This window comes from Atractosteus spatula, chromosome 11 (genome assembly GCF_055471065.1).
Source record: "Atractosteus spatula isolate fAtrSpa1 chromosome 11, fAtrSpa1.hap1, whole genome shotgun sequence".
Lineage (NCBI taxonomy): Eukaryota > Metazoa > Chordata > Actinopteri > Semionotiformes > Lepisosteidae > Atractosteus > Atractosteus spatula.
The window spans coordinates 35,727,933-35,750,709 of NC_142716.1; the positions used below are offsets into that span (position 1 = coordinate 35,727,933).

Consider the following 22,777-nt stretch of genomic DNA (forward strand, 5'->3'; position numbering starts at 1 on the left):
TTGCACTTAGTTCTGATTCTGAAGTTCTCATGTGCAGAACAGTTCTCCCCACAACATTTCTTCTGAAGCCTTGAAGAGTGTTTGGAGTTAAACAGTGATGTCAATCTAAGCACACAGAGACTCACCCAAAACATACATGTTATGCAACAGGTTGTAATTCAAAGAGCAGGCAGGTACAGGTATAAATCCCCCGCAGGCCCTTTTGTTTCCTTTTAAACCTTAATAATTTTCGTGTTATGGTTTTGGTTGAACATGCAATGTAGGATTATTATTGTTAAACCAAATTTCATGTGAACTAAGGTGACTGTTGTTGGGGGGATGCAAATAAGAGCAAACAGTCTGCATTTAGGTTTGACATGTCACTCTTATGTGCCTGCCGGTTAACAGAATGTTTCAGGTTTCTAGATTATATGTTTTCTCTTACAATATATAATTACAGAAGAGCATCTGTTTACTGATTGGTCATTATTATTAAAAGTCCTTTGTTTTAATTCCATTTGCATATTGTTGTTATTTCATTTAGGAAATGGTGTTCATAGTAGAGTTTAATGTGGAACATTTAAAAATCTGGCCAAATGCTTTTGTTAATTGACTTATTTCAGACTCCATGCATTTTTGCTTTATTTAAAGTCTTTGCACCATGCCAGTTTCTTTTCCTACAGAACTGTTAGAGCTTCACTGCTGCAGTATCAGTCCTATGTATTGGCACCCTGTATTTGAAACAAAGTTACAAATCCTTTACTTCATGTTTGTGGAACTCGCCTTCTTTGAGCATCTGATTTATTGAAACATAATTCATGCTATTAAGTGGGAGTCTTGTTCTAGTGAATTAATTTATGATACAGGGGACCAGTACTATAGTTACATCTGCATGGCATTAATGAGTTAAATGTTTCAAATTCAGGGAAGCTGCAGTGTGCTCCTGTTGCATGGTATGTCTGAATGGGATGAGAACATTTTCATAAGGGAATGTCGGTAGCAGAAGGTATTGATCTGATCTGTTCTTTTTCTTGTAGCCTGACCTGCTCAACTTCAAGAAAGGCTGGATGGTGAAGCTGGATGACCAGGGCCAGGTGAGTTACAATGGTGGGAGCAGAAAGGGTTAAAAGTCTTCTTCTGTGCTTTAGCTACTGATGCACTTTATCAAGTTTTACCCAAGTTTCTGTCACTGTGGGGCTCCTTCACTATTGGGCAATGTCACTGTGGGGCCCAGTGTGTGGGCTGTGTCACTGTGGGGCTCTCTCACTGTGGGGCCCAGTGTGTGGGCTGTGTCACTGTGGGGCTGTGTCACTGTGGGACCCAGTGTTGTAGCCTGTTCAGATATTTCTTGTTTTCAGTGCATTGGATTTCCCAAGTTCTGGTTACATTCTTCAGGGAACCGTTTTAAATAGGATATTTTATATCTAAAGGAAACTTTTACTTAATTGTTTCACAGAAGGAACCTCTAGGAAGACGAAGCTGTGCAAAGGTGCACGTGCACTACATGAGTGTTTTTATGTTAAACAAGTTATTCTTTTATATTTCAGTCTTATCACTTTTGGGATTGATGTAACAACATTGAGTTTGGAGTTGGCCCTATTTCTCTGGGTTTGATAAAATCAATTCCTGCTTTGTTTTAAAAAACTGATACAGTGGCTTACTGTTTTAATCCCAAATAGCTGGTATGGTCACTGTTTTCACACTCAGTGTGTTTGTTTCACATTTCAATCAAACAGCGCTAGGTTGCTTTTTATTAAAAATTATGTTCGTCTATTACAATATACTTTTTTCCAGTAAACTCATTAAAAGAAGATAGCAGTTTGATTTTATTACAAAGGGCACAGTAGCTTTGTTTTTTTTTTCCTGAAGTGCAGATCTTTCTTTGCTCCTTATAGCAGCTATCTTCACTGATATTTGATTTTAAGTGCAGTTCCACTGCTTTTATTTTAATAAGCTAGCTTGAAGCACACCTTAGTATGTGCCTTTGAAACTATAATAATGTGGATTAAAGTGCTAATGCAATATGCAGTTATACAGTGTAATTCAGTGTTTAGGCTTTGTAACAGAATTATGAAGAATATCAAGACATGGCTTTGCAACTTAAGCTCCGATATGGTATTGTCTGACCTGCTGTTCTTGCATGTTGTCAGGCTGATGTTGTATTTGACTGATGTGCAGTTGCCCTAAGGCTGTCAAACAGGTCATCAAAGTAAATATAGGAGTTTTGGTCTCTGCTGAAAGAGCAGCCACATCAACAGGCTTTGAGCTGTGTGTCTTTAAAGTGGAAGGATCATCTTTGATTCTGGGGGTCAGCAGGTAGGAGTTAAAAGGATAAAGCTTGATTTTTTTCCACCGTGACCTTTGTTCAAAAACACTCTGCCAAATGGCAGCTTTCGTGAGCGGGAATCTGGTTTCAGCCCTGGAAGGACTTCATCTGGTTCACACTGTAACGGCGGGAGAGGAATTCTGAACATTTCCAGTTCTGGAGTGTGTTGGAATTTTGCTTTTTATGACAGATGGTTAACAACAGCTAAACAAATGAAATGCATTAAATCTTAGAACCATTTTATATCGCAAAGCAAAAAGCCCTTTGGCCTTTTATTTCACATGTGCAAAGTAACAGTAACTCTTACTATTGTTATTGTGTTTTATGCAGTAATTAGTAACATTTGTGTCTGATATGTATTAGCAGTCTTTAAATGCTGTGGGAAAAACTCCAATCAGATCCCCTAGGGAAGGCATGTTGTGTGTTCTAGTAAATCTGCCATCCTGTGTTGCAGATATAATACTTCAGATGTAGTACAGTGTGTAGGCCCCTACAGGAACACTGAAGTCACATTCATGTGTAAAGTCATTTTTTAATGTTATATTAATCCCTTTATTTTCAGTTTTTGTTATATAATCGTTTAAGTACCAGTTAGCCTTCTAAAAATGATTCCCAAATTTATAAGGGTAAATAAAGGCATAAGGAAAAAGGGGCAACACACCTTCCCATCACCTCCATAGCAACCTATGGGAGTGAGTGCTCACTGGAAGTGATGTGTTGCTCACTGATGTCACATCAGGCCGGCAGATGCCTGGCGAGTTGCAGAAGTTCCTGTTCTGTTGAAGTTCAGAAGCCTGGCCTACCAACACCCTCAAGAAATATGAATCAAGAAATTTCATATATCTTCTTAAAGCTCCCCAGAGATTTGACCTCCTCCACTGGCTGTGAAAGTCTGTTTCAGACATGCGCAATACTGAAGTGTAAAAACATTTCCTATTTTCCATCCTAAATTAATTTCCTTTTGGTTCCCACTTTTGACTCCATTTCCTTGTTTCTCTAGTGAGTCTGAAGTAGTCCCCTGGATTGACATTATCCATATCCATTATCCATATTTTGTAGACTTGGATCGATGTTCTGTCTCCTTTGTTATATACTGGAGATTGAAGTCTTTTAACAATCCTCTGAGGCCAGGAGTAATCTTCTTGCTGTTCTTCTAGCTCTTTCTAATATTCTTTCCTCAATGTGGTGACCAAAACTGAACACAGTATTCTAATTCATGTCTTCCCCTGATTTAAAATCTTGCTGTATGTACCCAAGCCTTCTGTTTGTTTTTTTTATTGCTGCCCCTCACTGTCATCTTTCTAGGTTTGGACATACAGTATTTTAGGAATGAATTTGTTTTCAGCTTAGAACATCCTTGTGCAACTATGAATCCTTCTGTTCCCAGATCACAGTCTGTAAGCTCTGCCTTATTCCTGCACTATCTTCTTTTCCAAAATTATAACCACTCATGTTAGACTCAAGCTTTAGAAATTTAAAGTGCGTGTCAGAAGCTACCATTTCCAAGAGCTTCTATCAAATTAATTCATTAATTATGAAATGAGTAGGTCAATATACACATCTTTCCCAGTTGGTGCCTTTACGTAGTGCCTAAATAAGTAATCATTATCCATTCAAACTTTACCAGTTTCAGCTTTGTATTCCCCAACACAGTATCCCAAGTTATATGTGAAAAACTGAATCTCCTAATAATATGACCTTTCCTATATACCTACTGTAAGTTACTTGTACCCTTACCGAGTTGGTCCTTGTTAAGATTCTTGTGAAACCCTTAGAACCTCTCCTGCCAAGTGACCCATCTGTTAAAGGCGCTTGAGTTTAGCTCTGTGATTTCAAGTGAAACCAGTTTTGTATCACTAACTGAGCCCGATATTCCCACTAAGACGTGTATACGCTGTATGTGTTCGTGTGATTCTGATGTGTGTAACCTTATTTTCTACCCTGTTTTTCAAGTGGAAGAAGTACTGGTTTGTCCTGACTGACCACAGTCTACGATACTATAAGGATTCCATTGCTGAAGAGGTCAGTAGCAACATGAAGTTTAAAAAACCAGGTGATCTTTGAAACTGTTAACTGCCTGTTAAGGTATTAATAGGGGTAAGACCTAGATTTCCTTATCTATAGCTTTCCCAATAATTGTGAAATGGTATGAAATCTATCACACATGCTTGACACAAAGATCAATATGTTTGGGGCCACACCCCCAGGAATAGCTTGGAAAAAGCAGAAGTCTTGAGATCTACAGAATAGTGAAGGAGGTGATTGGGGATAGGTGAGTTATTTGTCCTTCTGTTCCTTATGTTGTAATTGAAGTTGACTGACTCTTCTTATCTGCATTGGGTACACCAAAGTATTTTATTGGTGTAAAATACTCCCTTCCGATTTGTTACTTTCCTAGGCAGCAGTTTCATTTTTCATCTGCTTTAGATTTTCATTGATATTTTCGGTGAATAAGATTAGCACTAGGGTGGCATGATGGCGCAGTGGTTATCAATGCTGCCTTGTAGCACTGAGTTTCACTGAGTTGTGCTATGTGCATGGAGTTTCAGTCCAAACACTTACTGGTAAGTTAATTGGCTTCTGAGAAAATTGGCCCTAGAGTGAGTGTGTGCCCTGCAATGAACTGGTTTACCATCCTGGGTGTATCTCGTCTTGCTGAGATAGGCTCTGACTCCCCTCCACCCTGTACTAGATTGAGAGGTTAGAATTGATGTATGGAACATTAACACTTTCCAACAGCTGTTAAATTACTATTTGTTATACATTCTACTTTTCATCCACACTGATGCACAAATCTGCTGGTTCCATAACCTTTGTCCAAAATTATTTTTGTCATCAGCTGTCCAAGTTTAACAAGTTAGAATATTATTAAAAGTATGAAGTATTATAGCTATCACCTGAAAGCTGTGTTAGTTTGTTGATGGTATACTAGCCCTTAGAAAATAATAGATAACCACTGTATTAATGGTGGCTAGATGCCTATTACCTGCTGTCACTAATTAATAACTACATCCTCTACAGTATGTTTCACTACTGAAGCCTGTATTATGAATGTATAAGTCAAATGGTAGCACAAAGTAAGCTGTATTTCAGAAACATTGTCCCATTTACACACATCATAACAGAGCAGATGACGGTTAATACAGGACCTGTGAAGGTGTGCATGGCTTTTTCGATTCCCTGTCTTTTCCTTGATTTTCAAAGTTTACTTTTCATCAATACCATTGATCATTGAGGAGCAAAGCATCTCCCGACAATCCAGAATCTTCCTTGTTACAAAGACGGCTGTCTGGTTTGTTTCCATTAAATGTGCTTCATGACTGGGATAATTTGTGCTGGTATGCAGCAGCTGTACTGAATGGAACCACATCTTTGCATTTTAATATAGAAGAACATAATTTGCTGACTCCACAATAGTGTGTGTTGAGTCAAATACCACAGACGCATGATGAGCAGAGAGCCTGTAAAACAGTGGGTTGTGCGATGTGGTCTGTCAGGGGATACATTCCTCCACACCCATCAGTGGTACTGAAAAAACATGTGGATTGAAAACCGAGGATTGCAAGGACTTGATAAATCTGCGCCTGCCTCCTATGGCGAGCTGCCACTCTCTTTAGGCCTCATATTTTTCCTGGTGTGTTTCAGGCCTCTGACCTTGATGGAGAAATAGATTTGACCACCTGCTACAGTGTTACGGAGTACCAGGTTCAGAGGAACTACGGCTTTCAGATCCATGTAAGAAAACCATCACTGAAACCCCCCATCAGCAGGAAACAGTAGGCTGTTCTACTGGTCGGCATTCTCTGTAAATGATAAAATCAAATTTAAAATGTTCTTTTATGGAGCCAATAGGCTGTAGGTGTTTGGGAGACCCATTCCAACCACCCTGAAGTGAAGTCCCCACCTGGGGGACATGTAGCAACCCTTTTAAGCCAGGAACCCCAATAAACTGTAGATCTTGTACAGGAGTAAGAGATAGCCTCATAAGCTGAATATAGGGGGAACTTTTAGGAAGGCCAGACTGCAGAGTGCAATTTAGCCGGTGGTCAACACCATTACACAAGCACTAAGACCTTTAATGACCAAGTAGCCAGGAACTCAGTGTATAATCTTATCTAATGCTCAGCACCTCTTCCAGCACAGTATCTCTGCTCACCATACTGGGGCACTAGTTTGGAAATTGTGCTCCAGAGGAAAAGTGCCTGGTCCACCAACACCACTTGCATAGAAACCTGGTTTTTCTTAGAGGTCTCTCTGCCGAGTTCTGACCTGTACTGACCTAGGCCTATTTAAGCTTTTGACATCTGTTGAGAACAGCCTACAGGGTGACAATGCTGCCCTCGTGTAGGCCAGAGTTTCACCTCCTTTAATATGAGAATAATATGTAGGAACTGAGAAGTAAAGATGCATGGAACAACAGGCATAGTTTTCATGGGCTGTCCTACCGTTATTTTTTCTCAGTGTTGGTGGGTTGTAGGAGCTCAGAGAAGAACTTCAGCAGTGCTAGTGGGGTGAAGGAGTTGTAATGACAAGGCCTTTTGTAGTTTCTTTCTGTGCTTCACTTGACAAGAATATTTTGGGGCACTCATGTGGCTACTTAATAATTTTGCTGCCTAACTTAATCCAACATTTTTTCATGCAAGAGGTAGTCAAGATGTTGTGGTGAACAAGTTTAACACTTGCTCTGTAAATATTCTTTTGCCATTTTTTTTCAGACTCAAGAAGCTGTGTACACACTGTCCGCTATGACTGCAGGAATACGGCGAAACTGGATTCAGGCAGTTATGAAGAATGTGCGCCCCTCCACTGCTCCAGATGTGGCTAGGTCAGGTTTATTCCTCTACAACATTTTTTTTTTTTTCACTTACAAGGATCTTTCTGAAAGGTTCCAAACAGCTCGTTTGGGAGTTAGTAGTTAATTGTTCCAAGGATCTCATCTGACCGTTCTTAGTTGAAGCCTGGGTATCAGCTTCAACAACATGGCTGGGTAGGTTGTTCCATGATTCCACAACCTTTTGTGCTGGTCTTGGTTTTTCCATATAGTTTCCACTTGTGTGCTCCGGTTCCATTTTTAAAGATGTCCACTGAGTTGACTTTTGTCATTCTCTTAGAAGATTTTTTAAATAGAATTTAAATAAAAACTAAATTGGAAGTATTCATAGACTGTATAAATAGGATTATTATTGGTAGTGTTGGTTGTTTTTGACTGGTACACTTGTGTCCAAGGCAGAAGCATCCCTTTTATACAGATGGACGTTTTTCAGGAGCTGTGAGTCAGTCCAGAGCTCTAGCCACTCCTCCACACTGCCGCAACCAAAGGAAAAAAAATCAGTGCATCTGCAACAGCCTGGTTTTCAAAGACAGCGTTGCGTCTCCTGAGCGGTGCAGCCAGTGAAGTTACTTGCTTCCATCCCAAGTCCATCCCTATGATTTGGCCATGTTGCTAGGTGACTGTGAGTGGGATTCCTCGCGTAATGTGCAACGTGGGCAGAGCTCTTCTGATATGGAGTAGAGCAGGCTTCACTCAGACATGGATTGCTTGCCACCAGTCACCCTAGGACCTGACATATGCAGGGAACCTGCAAGCCTGCAGTGACATAAGAAAGGTTACAGACAAGAGGAGGCCATTCAGCCCATCTTGTAAACATCTTGCCGTCATTGAGATACATGCCACTCCACCAGCTCCACTGTGGTGCCTGGAGCAAGTCGAATGATGAAGGGCAACAAGTTCTGGGAGAGTGTGTCCAAAAGTTATTTCACACAAATATAAAATAAACAGTAATATGTGGTTCTAATCTTAAAAAAAGAAGTCAATCTGTTGTTTATGCAGCCTTCCTGATGACTGTGGCTCCTCCACGCCCCTGGACTCGCTACTGAAGCCCGACGTCACGCACGACTCCCCATCCTCCGAGGCCTCATCCGCGGAGAGGGACCCCGGGCAGAAAAGGAGCCGGGCCCGGGAGAGGAGACGAGAGGGGCGCTCCAAAACGTTCGACTGGGCCGAATTCAGGCCCATTGCTCAGGCCATGGCGAAGCAGCGGACCGGCGAAGTGGACGCGTTGCAGTCGGACCTGACCGACTTGGAGCGGACAAAGAGGCGGGAGGAGCGCAGGAAGAGGTACGAGGTGGTGACTGGCACGCTGGAGCCCACGGCCAGCCCTGCCGCCGACCCCAGCCACATGGACGTGGAGGGCTGTGGCGCCTCGTCCGTGCTGGAGAGGCAGCGGAGAGTGCAGGACGAGATTGAGCAGCACTGGCAGCAGGTGGAGAAGACCCCCATAAGGGAGGAACGGCGCGTGCCGCTGGCCTCTGCCTTGCAAGCTAAAGAGACAGCGGAGCTCGAGAGACTGCTGGACAGTTACAAGAAAGGGGTAAGTCTTCCAGCCACACCCTGGACTGTTTTATATTCCAGCTCAGAAGAATAATGGGGAATCATCTCTGATGCTTGGCTCTTATTATTACTTTCTCCAGTTTTTCCAAACCTGATTTAATAATTAATCTCACATAATTATTGAGGGTTAACATTCTTTCCGATTTGCATACTATGAGCAAAATAATTAGTAGTCGCTGTTATTCATGAAAGTGAGGTCTTTAACTGAAGAAATTCAATGTCTTTGATCACTGCTGCCTGACCTTACACTAATCAGTCACAGAACTGGTGATGTAGGTACATGTTAGAGACTTCAAGAAGTCCAAGAAAGCATACTTCCAAAGTAGTAAACTAAAAGGGCCCCAGCACAAAATGACATGATAATGCTACTTTAACACTTTGAAAGGGAGTTGCCTTGATGAGAGTTCCAGATATGGGGCAAACAGGTACAGGAATAGACGGACCAATTTAACTGAGCTCAAGAGAACAAAGCTCATCCTCAAGCTGGTTGTGGAATCGAATGCACTTTGACCTGGCTGTTGCTTCGTAGGTGGAAGAGCTGAGAGCTCAGCTGGAGAGCTGTCACCAGCAGCTGGCTGATTCCCATTACCGCAAGCTGGAACTGGAAGCCCAGCTGAGCTCAGCGCTGGAGCGCGAGCAGCACATTCGCTCTGGTTACGTTTCACCGGTAAGCTCATTTCTCCCAACCGCTTCCTGTTACACAAAAGGAGGAAAGAGATGGGGGGGGTGGCATTCTTTTCCATTAAACAGTCTTTGCATGTTTTATTAAAAAGAATAACTGACAACTGACCAAAAAAATAAATAAACAGCTTGCATGGGACAGCTGCATGTTTCAGGAACAGAGGTGGAATAATATGTTTTGAGCATCTGGCTCCTCTTTGTTAATTTCCTCTTGTCATGTTCAGCAATGAAATACAGAGGACAAGCGTTTGTATGGCAGCAGTTAAATCTACATGCTACATACAATTATTAACATGAGGATTTACATGGATCATGGGACTGGTTCTTCTAACGCTTGGTAGCTGAACAAGCATGATTTTGTTCTGATTACTCCCTGTGGGAGTTGCTGTCATGCTAGAGACTGTTTCTAAAGTGTTTTGTAAAAAAGTAACGTGTATTTTGTTCTTATGTCGTGTGCATGCTGTTCAAAGGATTCATGATGTATTAACAACTAAAGTAGACAAGATAATTTATATTTTCACATTTAAGGTAAAGAAAAGTTACTCTTCATGACTAAGAATAAGTAGTTAACATTTCATACATGTTGTGAATTACTGTTTATTGTTTTTAATTAAAGTAAAGCCTGTTCTCCATTTCTGTCAGTGGGCTGAGTTTTCTCTGTCAGCTCTTCCTAGCTTGTTATAGTTTATTGGTGGAAATTGACTGAGATTGCCTGAACTGAGAGGCTAAAATTCATTCTAAGCTTTTTAGCACAAAGTTTGATATTTGTGGTGTTTAGGTCTTTAGTTGGGATTATGCCGTTTGCCTGGGTTTTATTTGGAATGCTCGTATGCCTTTGTTGTTCAAATATTGTTCAAATATTTTTAATTCAGATATTGCGTTTATATAGTTATGTTTCCATAGTGAAATGTGCTACTGTAAATGAACCATAATTACTCACTATAGAGGTTTTTTACACCTTATACGACGAAAAAAACGACAAAGACAGTGAGACTCAAATAGAAGTGCTCTTTTCTTTGTTGCCATTCTGAAATGACCGTGTTTTTATTGAGTGATTTCACATTTTCACGTACTCAGCGTGCTGTAGATTCTTCCGTTCCCAGAGTTTGGAGTTCATGTCAAGAGCATTAAGAATGAATCCACTGAAATCCAAGGTTAAGTTCACAAGTTACTTTTTTATAAAAGAATTTGTGTGCAGTTTTTATTTAGAGCCACATTTTTTAATTAAAACTTTCAGTTTAAACTTATATTTAAATGTTTTACAGACTAAGGTTTCCAGTGAAGATGTTTTTGTTATTCAAATTACAATTACAGACATTCAAAGATATAGAAAAATAGTTTGGAGGATTATGTTCTTTGTTGATTCAATAATTCTAATATTCTGTACAAATATTCTAAAAAGCAGAAACTAGAAAATACTGTAACAATTGCTACAATATGCTTTCTATTCCAAAGTCAACTACTTAGTACTAATTTTGCATTACTTACTTCATAAAATAACTCTTAACCATTTTTATGTGCATGTTCAGTTGTGATTTACTAACTACATCATTAAATCTCCTTTTTTCCAATTCTGTCTCTTGTGTTTTGCTTCATTTACACAAAGAATTTGGAAGTGTCTTCCTTTTAACCGGCAGAGTTTAATTTCTCAGACGTGTTGTTTTTTGCATTGACGTTCATAGCACAGTATCTTGTTAATGTTATTTTTTCCAAAATTAGAATCTCAGAAAGAATCTACAGTTAATGAGCTTGTGACATCTGCTGAATGTTAACCACTATCTGGTCCCCTTTTCCAAGCTGGAGTCCCCACTGGGTCTCGAGGCTGAGCTTGAGTCCCAGAAGAAGAGGCAAGAGCTGATCAGTTCTCAAGCTCAGAACCTAAAAAAGAAGTACCAAGAAACCAAAGAGCTCCTGCAGCAGCAAGAGGTCAAAAAACGCAGCATGCAAGCACAACTGGGTCTTTCTCTCTCAGAGCTGTCAGCACGAGAATTGTCCCCTGCCAAATCTCTGAATACCTTCATCTCTGAAACCCAGGGCATCACAGATGCGCCTGGGGAGCTGACACAGACAGCCAAGAGGTTCAGTATAGTACTGCAAGACAGCGAGGAGAAACTGGAGGAACTGCAGAGCCTGATCTCCAGTTCCCCCCTGACTGTAAACGGCCTTGTGCAGTTGTTAGCCACTTACATGGGAGATGAACACGGGACTCCTGGAAGTAAGACATGCTGTCAAAAGCTGTACGACAGCCTGAAACAACAGCAGGACCTGGAACACGAGGCCCTGAAACAGAATCTGGCCAAGGCAGGGGAGAGCGTCAGAGAGTATGAAGCACGTCTGCAAAGCATGGAGGGCATGCTGGGAAGGGTGCAGAGGCAAAAGCTAGATAATCTGAAGAGCTGTGCGGCGCTCAGGCAGATGGAAGAGCACGTGGAGCTAAGCGAGGCCACGGTCAAACGACTGGCCCAGGAGGTCGAGTTGTTAACTAACGAAAACGAGGTGCTGAATCAGCGTTATCAGGAAATTGTGAATCAGCTGACAGAAGCAGATAGGGAGATAGAGAGGCTAAAGATAGAGCTTTTTAATCAGCAGGGAGGACAGCAGTACCTGCAGGTGGTTGAAGAACTAAACAAGCTGAAGACAAAGCTGGCAGAGAAGGAAACAGACTTTATAGATAAGGATTTCTATGAGCAGGAGCTGAGCAAGAAATCCCAGAAGCTCCAGGATGCTTTGATAAAGTTAGAAGTGTTGGGGAGCAGCCTGAAGGAAACGGAGAGAAAGCTGCATCTGAAGGAGGCTACTCTGAAGGGCCTGGGCTTCCAGATGACTGAAGACAATGATGCTCAGCTACTTCTAGAGGAAAAGGAATGTCTTCTCAAACAGCTGGCAGGTGCCGAGGCCAGGATTGCAGATCAGGAGAAGCAACTCGAGGTCTTAGAACAGTCCCGGGGGGAATTTGAGTCCCAGTATAGGGAGCTCAAATTGAAAAGGGCAGAGTCGGAAAGCATGTACAGCCAAAAGCTTTTAGAGGCAGAAGGTAAAATTAGAGAGCTAGAGGAGGAGATTGAGGGCTTGAGGAGGTCAGTGAGTGGGCATGGTTGCACAGAAAAGAAAGAAGGTCTTGCAAGTAGTGTTACAGATGAAGAGCGGATTGAGCAAGTAGTGGAAAAGATTAAGCTAAAGTCAGCAGCCCTTAGTAAAGTGTCTGAAGTGTTAGAGAAGGTGGATATTCGGGTGGGAAAGGTGGTGAGTGAATTGAAGAGATACGTACAGAGTAGCAGCTCCAGTTTAGAGCTAGGAGATAGTTCAGAGAAGGAGAGTCCAGAAGAACATCAGTTAGTTCTGAGAAAGTTACTGTTAGAAGGGGAATTTTGGGGAAATATGTTGAACATTTCTGAGGCCAACCTGGAGGAACTGAAAGCAAACGAGCTTACTGGTAGTTTCTTATGTGAAATGGCAGAGAACGCATTCGTGGAAAAGAAAATGTTGCTTTTAGCACACAGTCTTATCCATCTGTCTGGGGCACAGCAGCCTAAGATGGGCTTGGAACTTGTTAACGATCTTAACAGAGCTCCTGCAGTAGACGAGGTAGGGAAGAAACAGAAAGGAAATCATGGGAAGGAGGAAACCATGCACAATTATCAGGGAGACACGGAAGTGAAAAATAAGGAAGACCTTTTAAATTTGTATAATTGGCTTGATAATGACACGGATAACGTAGTTAGGAAGGGTCTTATACAGATTCTGCAGAGAAAAGTTTCTCTGTTGACCCACATTGCCTCCGCCATTCAGTCCTCTTCAGATGACGAGCTCGTGGCTCTGGGTTTGAGACTGTTTGATGGCTTAGACTTCAAAAGCCAAATGGAGCCTTGGCTGGCCAGTCTTCAGGATGCTGTCATGCAGGCCCAATTGTCCTATCTAATCTGTAGGTTAGATGTTCAGCATGACAGGGAACTTTCCAAGTTAAAAGAAACTGAGCCAGGAGCTGGGAGGATGAATGAAATGGACTGCAAAAACTGTGCTGAAATAAAAAGGCAAAATGAGGACTTCAAGATAAAAGTGGACAGCCTGCACAAGGAGATTGCAGGCCTGAGAAGCCCAATGGGTATGGAGAACATGCCAGTGACGCGCATCCAGATCGAGGGCGAGCCTATCGATTCTCTTGACAAGGCCATACAGCTGCAGGACATGGCAGCCAAACACAAGCGAGAACTCCGCGAAGTCAAGGACGCCTACGAGCTGGAAGCGGAGAAGCTCCGGCAGGAGATCGGGAAAGCGGGAGAAATCCTAAGGCTGAAGTCGGAGGAGAACGTCAAGGAGATCGACTCCTTGACCGTCTGCATGGAGAACCTGAAAACGAAGCATGAGACAGAGCTGAAGAGGCAGCAGGAGCAGAGCTTGGCCGACAGACATAGCCTGGAACAGCGGTTTGAGAGCGAGATGGAGAAGCTGAAGGCGGAGCTGCGCGGCTGTGGCAGCGCTGAAGAGAACAAGCCCCACTCCATGCTGCTTCTGAAGGAACGGATCCAGGAGCTCGAGTCTCAGGTTACTGCCATGAAGGCCGAAGTGGAGGACCGCAAACGTGAAGGAGACATGTCATCTCTTCAGCAGAAATACGAGAAAGATCTGGAAAACCTGAAGGTGGAAATCTTATTGTTTCTGCTTTCTCCGTGTTGCCTTGTAACTCCGTGTGGCCCCACCTGATTTAGCCCTGCTTTCGTAACCAACAGTCCTGTAGTGTTGCATGGTGTTAACCCTGTATCTGCATGTAGTCCTTGATGTGTTTTAATGTGCACTGAGGAACCCATTTGCTCTCTCGTGTCACCACAATAAGTGTTATTCTTCCAGGTTTCCTCATCTGCAGTGGCTCATCAAACAGAGTCCAGCTGTAGGTGCTCTTTAGGAGTGTGGTTTCACTTCAATAAGCAGGAGAACAGAGGAAAGAAACACATATGTACGATCTTCCACACCACGCACACTGACTGCTCTCTTTAAAGCGTCCTTGTGTCCAAAGAGAGCTGCAGCTGAATTGATAACTGCATTCAAGCACGAAATCCTCTGTTGTTCACGAAATGGGTTCCACAGAAACGATCTAGTATGCTTCCTAGCCTTACTTGTTGTACAGCTGATGACCTTATGACATCTTAAAAAGTATACAGCTGAACCCAGATTCAGCAACACCAGTGAAAGGAATTTAATCCTCTAAGTGAGAGAGGTCCAGAACTTTCCATTTTGTCTGCACTATTAGTGATCTCATTGAATCCATTACTGACTTAATTTTCCCTGTTTAACAGTATTGCTTGATATGTAGCCCTAAAGGACACCATACGTTACTAAAAGTGATCCTGACAGCTCCAGGAATTAATGAAACTACTCTAAATCAGAATTCCATCTTTTTAAAATGCAATTGCAGACATTATATTGTGGTGTTTGGCTGTAACAAATGTTTTGGGTTCACTTGTGTACCTTTTGAGTTGCTGTCTTTTACTAAAAAACATATGCTACCTTTAAACTCATCTTGTCTTCTAGCAGTTGTCTCCCTGTCATTAACTTGAAGACTATTAACAGAAATGCAATGGACTCACTGCAAGGTCTAACATGAAGCTGAGTACTAACTGCAGTGGCTGAACTAGCACTGATGCCAAGCCGGATAAGCGCTGAAATTTAAGAAATGCAAAACCATATCCAAAGATGGCACTTAGTGTACAACACTGAATTATTTAACACCTTCAATCATGAGTTTGTCTAGTAGTCCATAGCTATTCTAGGCTCTTTTTCACAAATGAGAAAAGGAGATGAAGTTTCTGAAAGGTTTTTGCTGCTTCTTTTTGCAGTAGGTCAGCTGTGGGGAACTCAAAACTACTTTTGAGCATAACAATGAGAGTCTTTTTATTTGTTAAATGTTATTGATATTTTTGTTTTAATAGTCTTCATAGACAAGTAGAATACTTTCCACTGTCAAGTACAGAACAAGTTTTCATTTAATTCTGAATGGGGTGTTGAAGGGGTTTTTTTGGCCTCGTTTCTTTTTAGCACACTGATGCTTTGGTAAAAAGGATGTCTTATTGATGCAAAGAGGAGGTTTGCCAACTGCCCAGATGTGAAGATGCATCACTTTCAGGTGTGACTGAAATACTGTCACATCATCTCTATTAAGTTCACATCTGTGACGTCTGTAGTTTTGGGCAACAGCAGATGGTGTCAGGTTTGCAGTAGTCCACTATCCAGTTTTTGATCATATGCCCTCAGGTCTGTGGTAATGACATTTAGCTCGGATGGTCATAACCTTAAAATGCTCAGAATTTAGGCCGTTTTTTCTGTAGCCTGTGCAGATTCCCCTGTTTCAGGTGTCATGAAAACAAAAGGGCACACTTTTCAAAATATCCACAGCAAAATAGTACAGCAGCTGAGCTTTACTGTGGCTTTTAACTGCATTTTTTAAGACTAAAAAATACTGCTTCCCTTTAGTCGTGCATTTTTTATTTTCAGGCACTAGTTTCAGGTATATGCATGAGTTTCTGCCTCTTTACATATACCTTACTTATGCAACAGTGAGCTGTTTATTTCAGCTTACAAGATAGAAGTGAATTCTTTAGGTTCAGGAGTGTGGAGTATGCTCCCAAGCCATGTTGTAGAAGCCAATACCCTGGCTTCTTTCAAGAAATACCTGAACACGATGCTCATGTCAATTAGCTGCTCACAACTGAAGCAGATCAACTGAACTTTCTCCTCTTATTTGTATCCTATCTTATGGTCTAATTTGTTATTGTTGAAAGTCCAAAGTTGAGCTTAATTGCAGTGAAATCACTGTTCTACAGGTATGTTGTGATTTGTACTGTCTATGCTGTAGTTCATTGGTTTCCAGTGGTTTCTCAGGCACTTGGCTAACATAGTGTTTTCTATAAGGGTGGAGTATTGTTATTGATTGAGCTGTATTGATTGTGAAATAATACTTATGTGTATTGTTGTTAACATCAATTCAGAGTGAGGTGCTCATGATTGTCTGGTTGGGAGGGATTAGTGGATGAAATTATTTTTTTTCCTATTGTGCCCCAGACATATTCTGTGTAATCAGAAGTCTTCTGTCTGTTCTCTGTGAGCTTTTAAGAGCTTTGCAGCGCAGATGTGGTTCTGTGAGAAGCCACAGGTGTCACAACGCTGTTCAGATGGGAGAGATGGTAGCTCGTGAAAAGAATCATACATACATGCATTCCCAAACCTTGCCAAACTGTCAGAGCAGAGATCAGATGCTTGTTTTGTCACATTCATGAAGAGTTTGGTTATGTTGTTTGGGATCAGATGACAAAAGACATTGTGTGGACCTGCTTCCGTTTCATTGTACCCAGTTCAAGGACCTTGGAAATAATTCTAAAACCGAAACATGTAATTGGAATTTAATGTTTCCCAGTGCAAGCTTGTTTGTAATTAAAAGGCTAATCTTTTTAATGACGTAGTTTCTTTCCTGACTCCAATTTGTTTTGCTGTACAAAATGGGCATTACAGTTTGGTAGAACATTTCAGGAAAGTCTTTCCGGTTGCCTCAAGCCGACTACAGTCCAGGAAGCAAAGGGAAGTGCAATGAAAAAAGAAAAGTAGTGCATAAAAGGGAAACTTTTCTCTCACTAAAGCTACCAGTGAACTCTTTATTTTGTGTTGCATATCGGCGACATTTAGTTTGTAGATGTCTTGGTTGGACTCCTCGTTAGGAAACGTTTCTGAGTTCAGGCAGGCTTACAGGGTGGTTGTGAAGTCTTACCCTCTGAGGTAAATGTCCTTCTCTGCTCATCCAGTTTACTTGAATTTCACTGGATGGGCCGATAGATTTGTGAGCCTGAGAATGGTAGCTTGGCACAGTTAGGCTCTGTGTTGTTGTCAAATTTTTTTTCTCAGAGCTGAAGGAAACCATCTTGTGCTCCTTGGAAAGACTACAAAGTACACACCTGTTATACACACATATGTCAATATGTATCTTTGTAACTGAATTCCTTAGCTTTTTGTAGTAGGTGAATAAAAAAAAAACATCTGAGTGTCCTCCCACAGCTTAACCCTCTCAGTGTCTGCGTTGTGGATTTTGTGGAGTTGTTTTTTTTTGTCAAGGCCATGTTTTCACGTCGGCACAGTGCGCATTAGTCGTGGTGTTATTCTGTGGGCGCGCAGCAGCAGACGTTGCCTTGAACCGGAGTGTGGTGCTGTCATCCCATGCAGGCCACATGTGAGCGGGGCTTCGCCGCCATGGAGGAGTCCCACCAGAAGGTGATTGAAGAGCTGCAGAGGAAGCACCAGCGCGAGCTGGAGAATCTGAAGGAGGAGAAGGAGAGGCTGCTGGCAGAGGAGACGGCCGCCACTATTGCCGGTAAGGGCTCCCAGCACTTACAGTGGTGCTAGAAAGTTGGTGAACCCTTTAGAATTTTCTGACTTTCTGCATAAATCTGACCTAAAATGTGATCAGATCTTCATCGAAGTCATAAAAAATTGATAAATAGAACCCAATAAAACAAACAAAACACAAAAGGATATACTTTTTCATTCATTCATTACATCAAAATGATCCAACATTAAATGTCTTTCTCAAACTTTCTAGCACCACTGTAGTTCCCTCAGTGCCGTGCTTATGTTTAAAAGGCACCTGATTCCTTCGTAGTTCTTTCACTGGAGTTTGAGACTTCAGTCCTGTGTTTTATTGCTCTTCCTTTCTAAAAATGACTACTCTTGTGTGAAGAAGCAACGTACAGGGTTAAACCACCACACAGATAGGCAAAGACAGGCATCATAGCCAACATAAAACAGCTGCTTGCTATCTGAAGCTCAAGCACAGGTCCTCTGTTTCACAGCTGTTCAGCTTTGGTTTACAATATTGTAATGTTTATTTTTGAAAAAAGGGAAAGATAACAGAGCTGCAAACATGACCCTGTGGCCAAGTAATAGTTACAGATGATTGATTAGAGCGATTGTCCTGTGATTTTCATGTGCACTGGCTGTCAAAGCGAGAGCTGTGCAAGGAAATGAAAATGGCTTTTAAGTACAGACAAATCTGTGGCTGATTATGGCCCATGGGTAACATCTGACATCTAGATGGTATTTAGAATCCCTTTCTTCTCTCTGCGCAGGTGTATCCCTCTTTTTCCTCACCACAAAGGGCTAATGAATCAATAATTGATGTAATTTTGCCTGTTCTTTGGTTTTCAGTGTTGACCATCTCTAGCAGTGTCATTCTAAAATTAGCATTTTAAACTGCTCTGGTAATACTGTTTTTCTAGCCCCAAGGTAATACCCACTGTGTATGAGATCTTAAAAAGAACTGGTAAAGTGTGTACATTCTCTTAAATCTGATTAACTTGGCACCTTTGGTGCTTTTTATCATATACTAATGCGCCGTGTGAAGCTCAGGGTATTTGTATCTCATCTTGATTTGAACACTGTGTTTCAAGGAATAAAATAAAACTAGTCATCTTCAAACAGTGCAACAATAAATAGTTCCAGGGGTTTGAAGAATGTCTATAAAGTCAAGCCTCTAGTCTATTTCATGGGAAGCACCTTTTTCAGGGACATTCTTGCCCTGCGGGGTAATGTACCTCTTTAAAGTGGCCTTGGCAATACATGAATGCATGAACCCTGAGAGTATCCTTAACCAACAGGTGGTTGCCATTCTCAGCAAGCTGTTTTCTCTTTTCCATTACAGCAATCGAAGCAATGAAAAACGCACACCGCACTGAGCTTGAGAGAGAGTTAGATAAAGCACGTAAAGCCAACAGCAACACAGAAAATGCCGACATCGAAGAGATCCGCCTACAGCACGAGTAAGTATCTTCAGTAATTTCATGGTGCAGTCTTGTATAGTCATTTCAAGCTAAATTCCCTAAGTCTCATGATTGCAGCACCAAATTCCTATTTTATGTAAAAGTGGAGATTATTCTCTTAATTGCTCATGTTGCAAGGCAGGATACACCCTATCCATCACAGGGCAGACACACAAACACGCACACACTAACATCATGGCCAGTTTTCCAGAAGGCAACTAACCGACCAGTATGTCTTTGGACTATGGGAGGGAACTGGAACACCTGTAGTAAACCCGTGCAAAGAGTGAACATACAAACTGCATGCAGATAGCACCCCAGCAATGCTAACCACTGTGGCACTGTGCTGCCCATGGTCGAGATCATTCAAGTAAATGTGCGTGGCTTTTTACGTCTGATCAGGTCACTTATGCTGTAGTTTCCAAGGTCTCATTTTGAGTAGTTTGAAGTTTGAATACTTTGAAATTAAAACCTTGAATTGTTTGAAAAATCAAACTATTATTTCATAAATGAATCTACTATCGTTCTTTTACTAGTGTATTCCTGGAGACAAATGTAGTTATTTCAGCAGCTTAACAGAAGCAGTGAATAAAAATATTACATCCAACTGCTCTGAACATGTTCTGTCATGTGCTGAAGGATATTTTCGACGTATCTCAAACTCAAGAGAGGATGCATAGAAACTCTGGAATTTTCAACTGTTGTTTCCCGTTTCAACAGAAGTAAGACGTAAGTTACCAAGACATCTGGTAATCATAAGTAAATCAACACAATTTTTTGCCCAGGAACAAAATTCTTATTTCCTTTTGTTCTGAGAAAATTTTAGTTTATTTTTCGGCTTCTCTTTTTCCCAGAGCTTCTATGGTATCCTAGCAACATATCAAATTACAGTACAGCCATACAGTACTGTGTCCAACTAAGCAGGCTTCCGAGCAAGATACATATAAAAGCTAAGCAGTGATCTGCTGATGAAAAGTTTATGAATGCTAAATTAAGGTAATCACTTAACTCGATGGAGTGGTAAGCATTTAAGAGTGCTTCAAGTAAGAACATTTATAAATACAGGCCTGGGAGCCTAAATTTTTATTTCCATATGGTAGTATTTTATAACAATTACTGCCTCATTTTTCCATCTGGAGCTGCAGGGTTGAAGTAGATTAGCACCCAGGATCTGAACGTGAGGAGGTATCTTTTACTGAAGTGCATCTTGGTCTTTCAGCAGTGATGGGCACAGATGCATGTCTTGCAACTTAAACCCATGTACGAGTCATATTTTACATGTGCATAAACTGACCTGGTGGTCAAATTATGGAAGCAAAGCTGACATTTTCAGTGGCCTCAGGGAGTGGGCCAGACGTCCTGAATTCTGGCTGCACCTGGTGTGAACGGGGGTATTGTAGCCAAACCTCATCAGCACTGTTATCGTAAAATGTCAGAGGAAATTTCTGCTGGATACTTTGTGGAGTTGAAGTCAGATTGAATGAGAGGATCCAGGCAAAAGGACAAACCTGGTGATTGAGTGTTAACTGTTTTTGTAGTGCTAGTTTTAATAAACTATAACTCATGGGTGCACTTGACTGCCCTGATAGTGCAAAGCCAGAGTTTCATGCTGAAACAACACTCTTGGCTCTAGCACTGTTTAGCCAAGGTGTCTGAACTCTGCTCCTTATTAGTAGTTGAATAATGCACTGAAAAGGAGAAAATGAAACTGCATGAAAGTAAGGAGTTTTCACCCAGGGGCTGTAAGACTGTTTTAGCAACGTGACTGTAAAGTTGAATGGATAAGGCGGTTTTTCTGTAGATCAGTGGTAAGATTCCTCTCAGATGGAATGTCAAAGATATGAAAAATGTCAAAGGTGCTAACAATAGCAAAGTTATCAAATCATTGCACCCATCGAGCATTGAAAGTGGAACAGCTGTTTTCTTCCTAAATTTCCTTTTAAGTACTGTGTTTAAGGGTGTCCGGTGAGCCTCGGGGCATGTTGGGACACAGGTTTGGCCCCTGACATTACTTGTGTTGCCCAGTACTTCATGAGGGAGTTGTTAATTCTGTACGGAAGATGATTAAATCTTCATTTTCCTCACCTTTTGTTCTGTGTCCGCTGGAATCTGTAACCACTGTATGTTGTGATTGTAGCATCTTCCTCAATGCGCCTCATAAAATATGAGTGATTCCAGTGAAACCAGGCCTCTGACTCTCCAGAACAGTGTTTTGTGTTTTTGAAGTAAAACCACAGCATTCATTTTTAATAATACTACAACATTATGATTATTGCAATATTCAGAACCTTCTATATGTTCCTTTTTTCACTTAAGGTAACATACTGCTGGGGATTATGAAAAGCTTGTATGTGAGGGACTGGCTATTAGCGGCTTGACGGTGTTCAATATGTGTTTAACACAAGGGCTGTATAAGTGCTCTCTGTTCTTGGCTTCCAGGGAGGAGTTAGCATCTTTCCAGCGAGAGATTGAGGTCCTGTCAGAGCAGTATTCCCAGAAGTGCCTGGAGAATGCCCATCTTGCCCAGGCCTTAGAGGCCGAGCGCCAGGCCCTGAGACAGTGCCAGCGGGAGAACCAGGAGCTGAACGCACACAATCAGGTATGCATTGCTCTGGAGACTCTGCTGTGGACACAGTCATGATATTCTCTGTAAAGCCTCCTGGAACACTTGAAGAATCGGCAAGAACACATATTGGGACAAACGGACCTTTCTCATGATAATTCTAGTTAATAGTTTTCCTTCTGCTATCTGGCAGGCCTCATTCCCTTTTGTCCCTTACTGTGAAGGTTTTGTGTATAAATTTTTCATTTCTGATAGCTGTGCCTGCCTTTACATCTGCAGTTCACCCTCATTTTCCTATCTTAGGTAATGTCTCAGTTTGAAGAGCTAGTTTTGCTTTGATTTGCATAGTGCCCATTTGATGAAAACATTCAGTAGGTGTCGCCATGTTTTTATTCCAAATATAATAGTCATAAAAGAGAAGTCTAGACAAAACAGGTTGCATTAATGGCTTTTTCTAAAACTGACAGATTGGCATTTGTACTTAGACTAGAGCCTTCTTCTGTGCAACGAAAGGCTCCTTCTTGCAAAGGAATAAAATTAAGACCCATTGATCACCAATTCTTAGGTTTAATCAAATAATAGAATTGGGTTAGAATCTGTTAGAACATTAATGAGTAGATCAGTGTGTGCTACTGGTCGACAGGCACAACAGCAGGTGGCCTCTCTGCTCAGCCCCTGCCCACGAGTGGAAAAAACACAGAATAACATGGAAAAACTCTACCGAAGTGCACAGTTCTTTCCGGAGGTTTCCTGGGGTTTAAAATAAAATGTCGGATGTTGCAGGAGCTGAATAATCGCCTGGCTGCAGAGATAACCAAGCTGAGGTCGATGGTGACCAGCGAGGACAGCGGCGACAGCTGTACGCTTATACACGGCAAGGAGGTGTACGAGCTGGAGGTGAGAGGCATTCTGCTTTCCTGCACATCTGAAAACACTGCTGTCTGTTTGTGCCAGAATTGAATTCAATCAATTTCAGTCTTTTTTTAATATAAAATTAAACATAATCTATTTTTATTTCAGGGTAGCTTGATCGCACTGTGGTG

At 41.6% G+C, this 22,777-nt stretch overlaps 1 protein-coding gene across 3 annotated transcripts in view; it reads left to right on the plus strand.

The window, feature by feature from the left end:
• mpripb (myosin phosphatase Rho interacting protein b) overlaps positions 1–22,777 on the plus strand; it is a 76,523-nt gene that overhangs the window by 43,275 nt on the left and 10,471 nt on the right. For all 3 annotated transcript variants that reach the window (XM_088927493.1, XM_088927492.1, XM_088927495.1), the window contains exons 10-20: positions 1,017–1,073; positions 4,259–4,327; positions 5,951–6,040; positions 7,021–7,130; positions 8,136–8,676; positions 9,226–9,363; positions 11,175–14,015; positions 17,580–17,727; positions 19,054–19,171; positions 21,611–21,770; positions 22,518–22,631. In XM_088927493.1, coding sequence (XP_088783619.1) covers positions 1,017–1,073; positions 4,259–4,327; positions 5,951–6,040; positions 7,021–7,130; positions 8,136–8,676; positions 9,226–9,363; positions 11,175–14,015; positions 17,580–17,727; positions 19,054–19,171; positions 21,611–21,770; positions 22,518–22,631 — 4,386 coding nt within the window. The remainder of the gene's footprint in view (positions 1–1,016; positions 1,074–4,258; positions 4,328–5,950; positions 6,041–7,020; positions 7,131–8,135; positions 8,677–9,225; positions 9,364–11,174; positions 14,016–17,579; positions 17,728–19,053; positions 19,172–21,610; positions 21,771–22,517; positions 22,632–22,777) is intronic.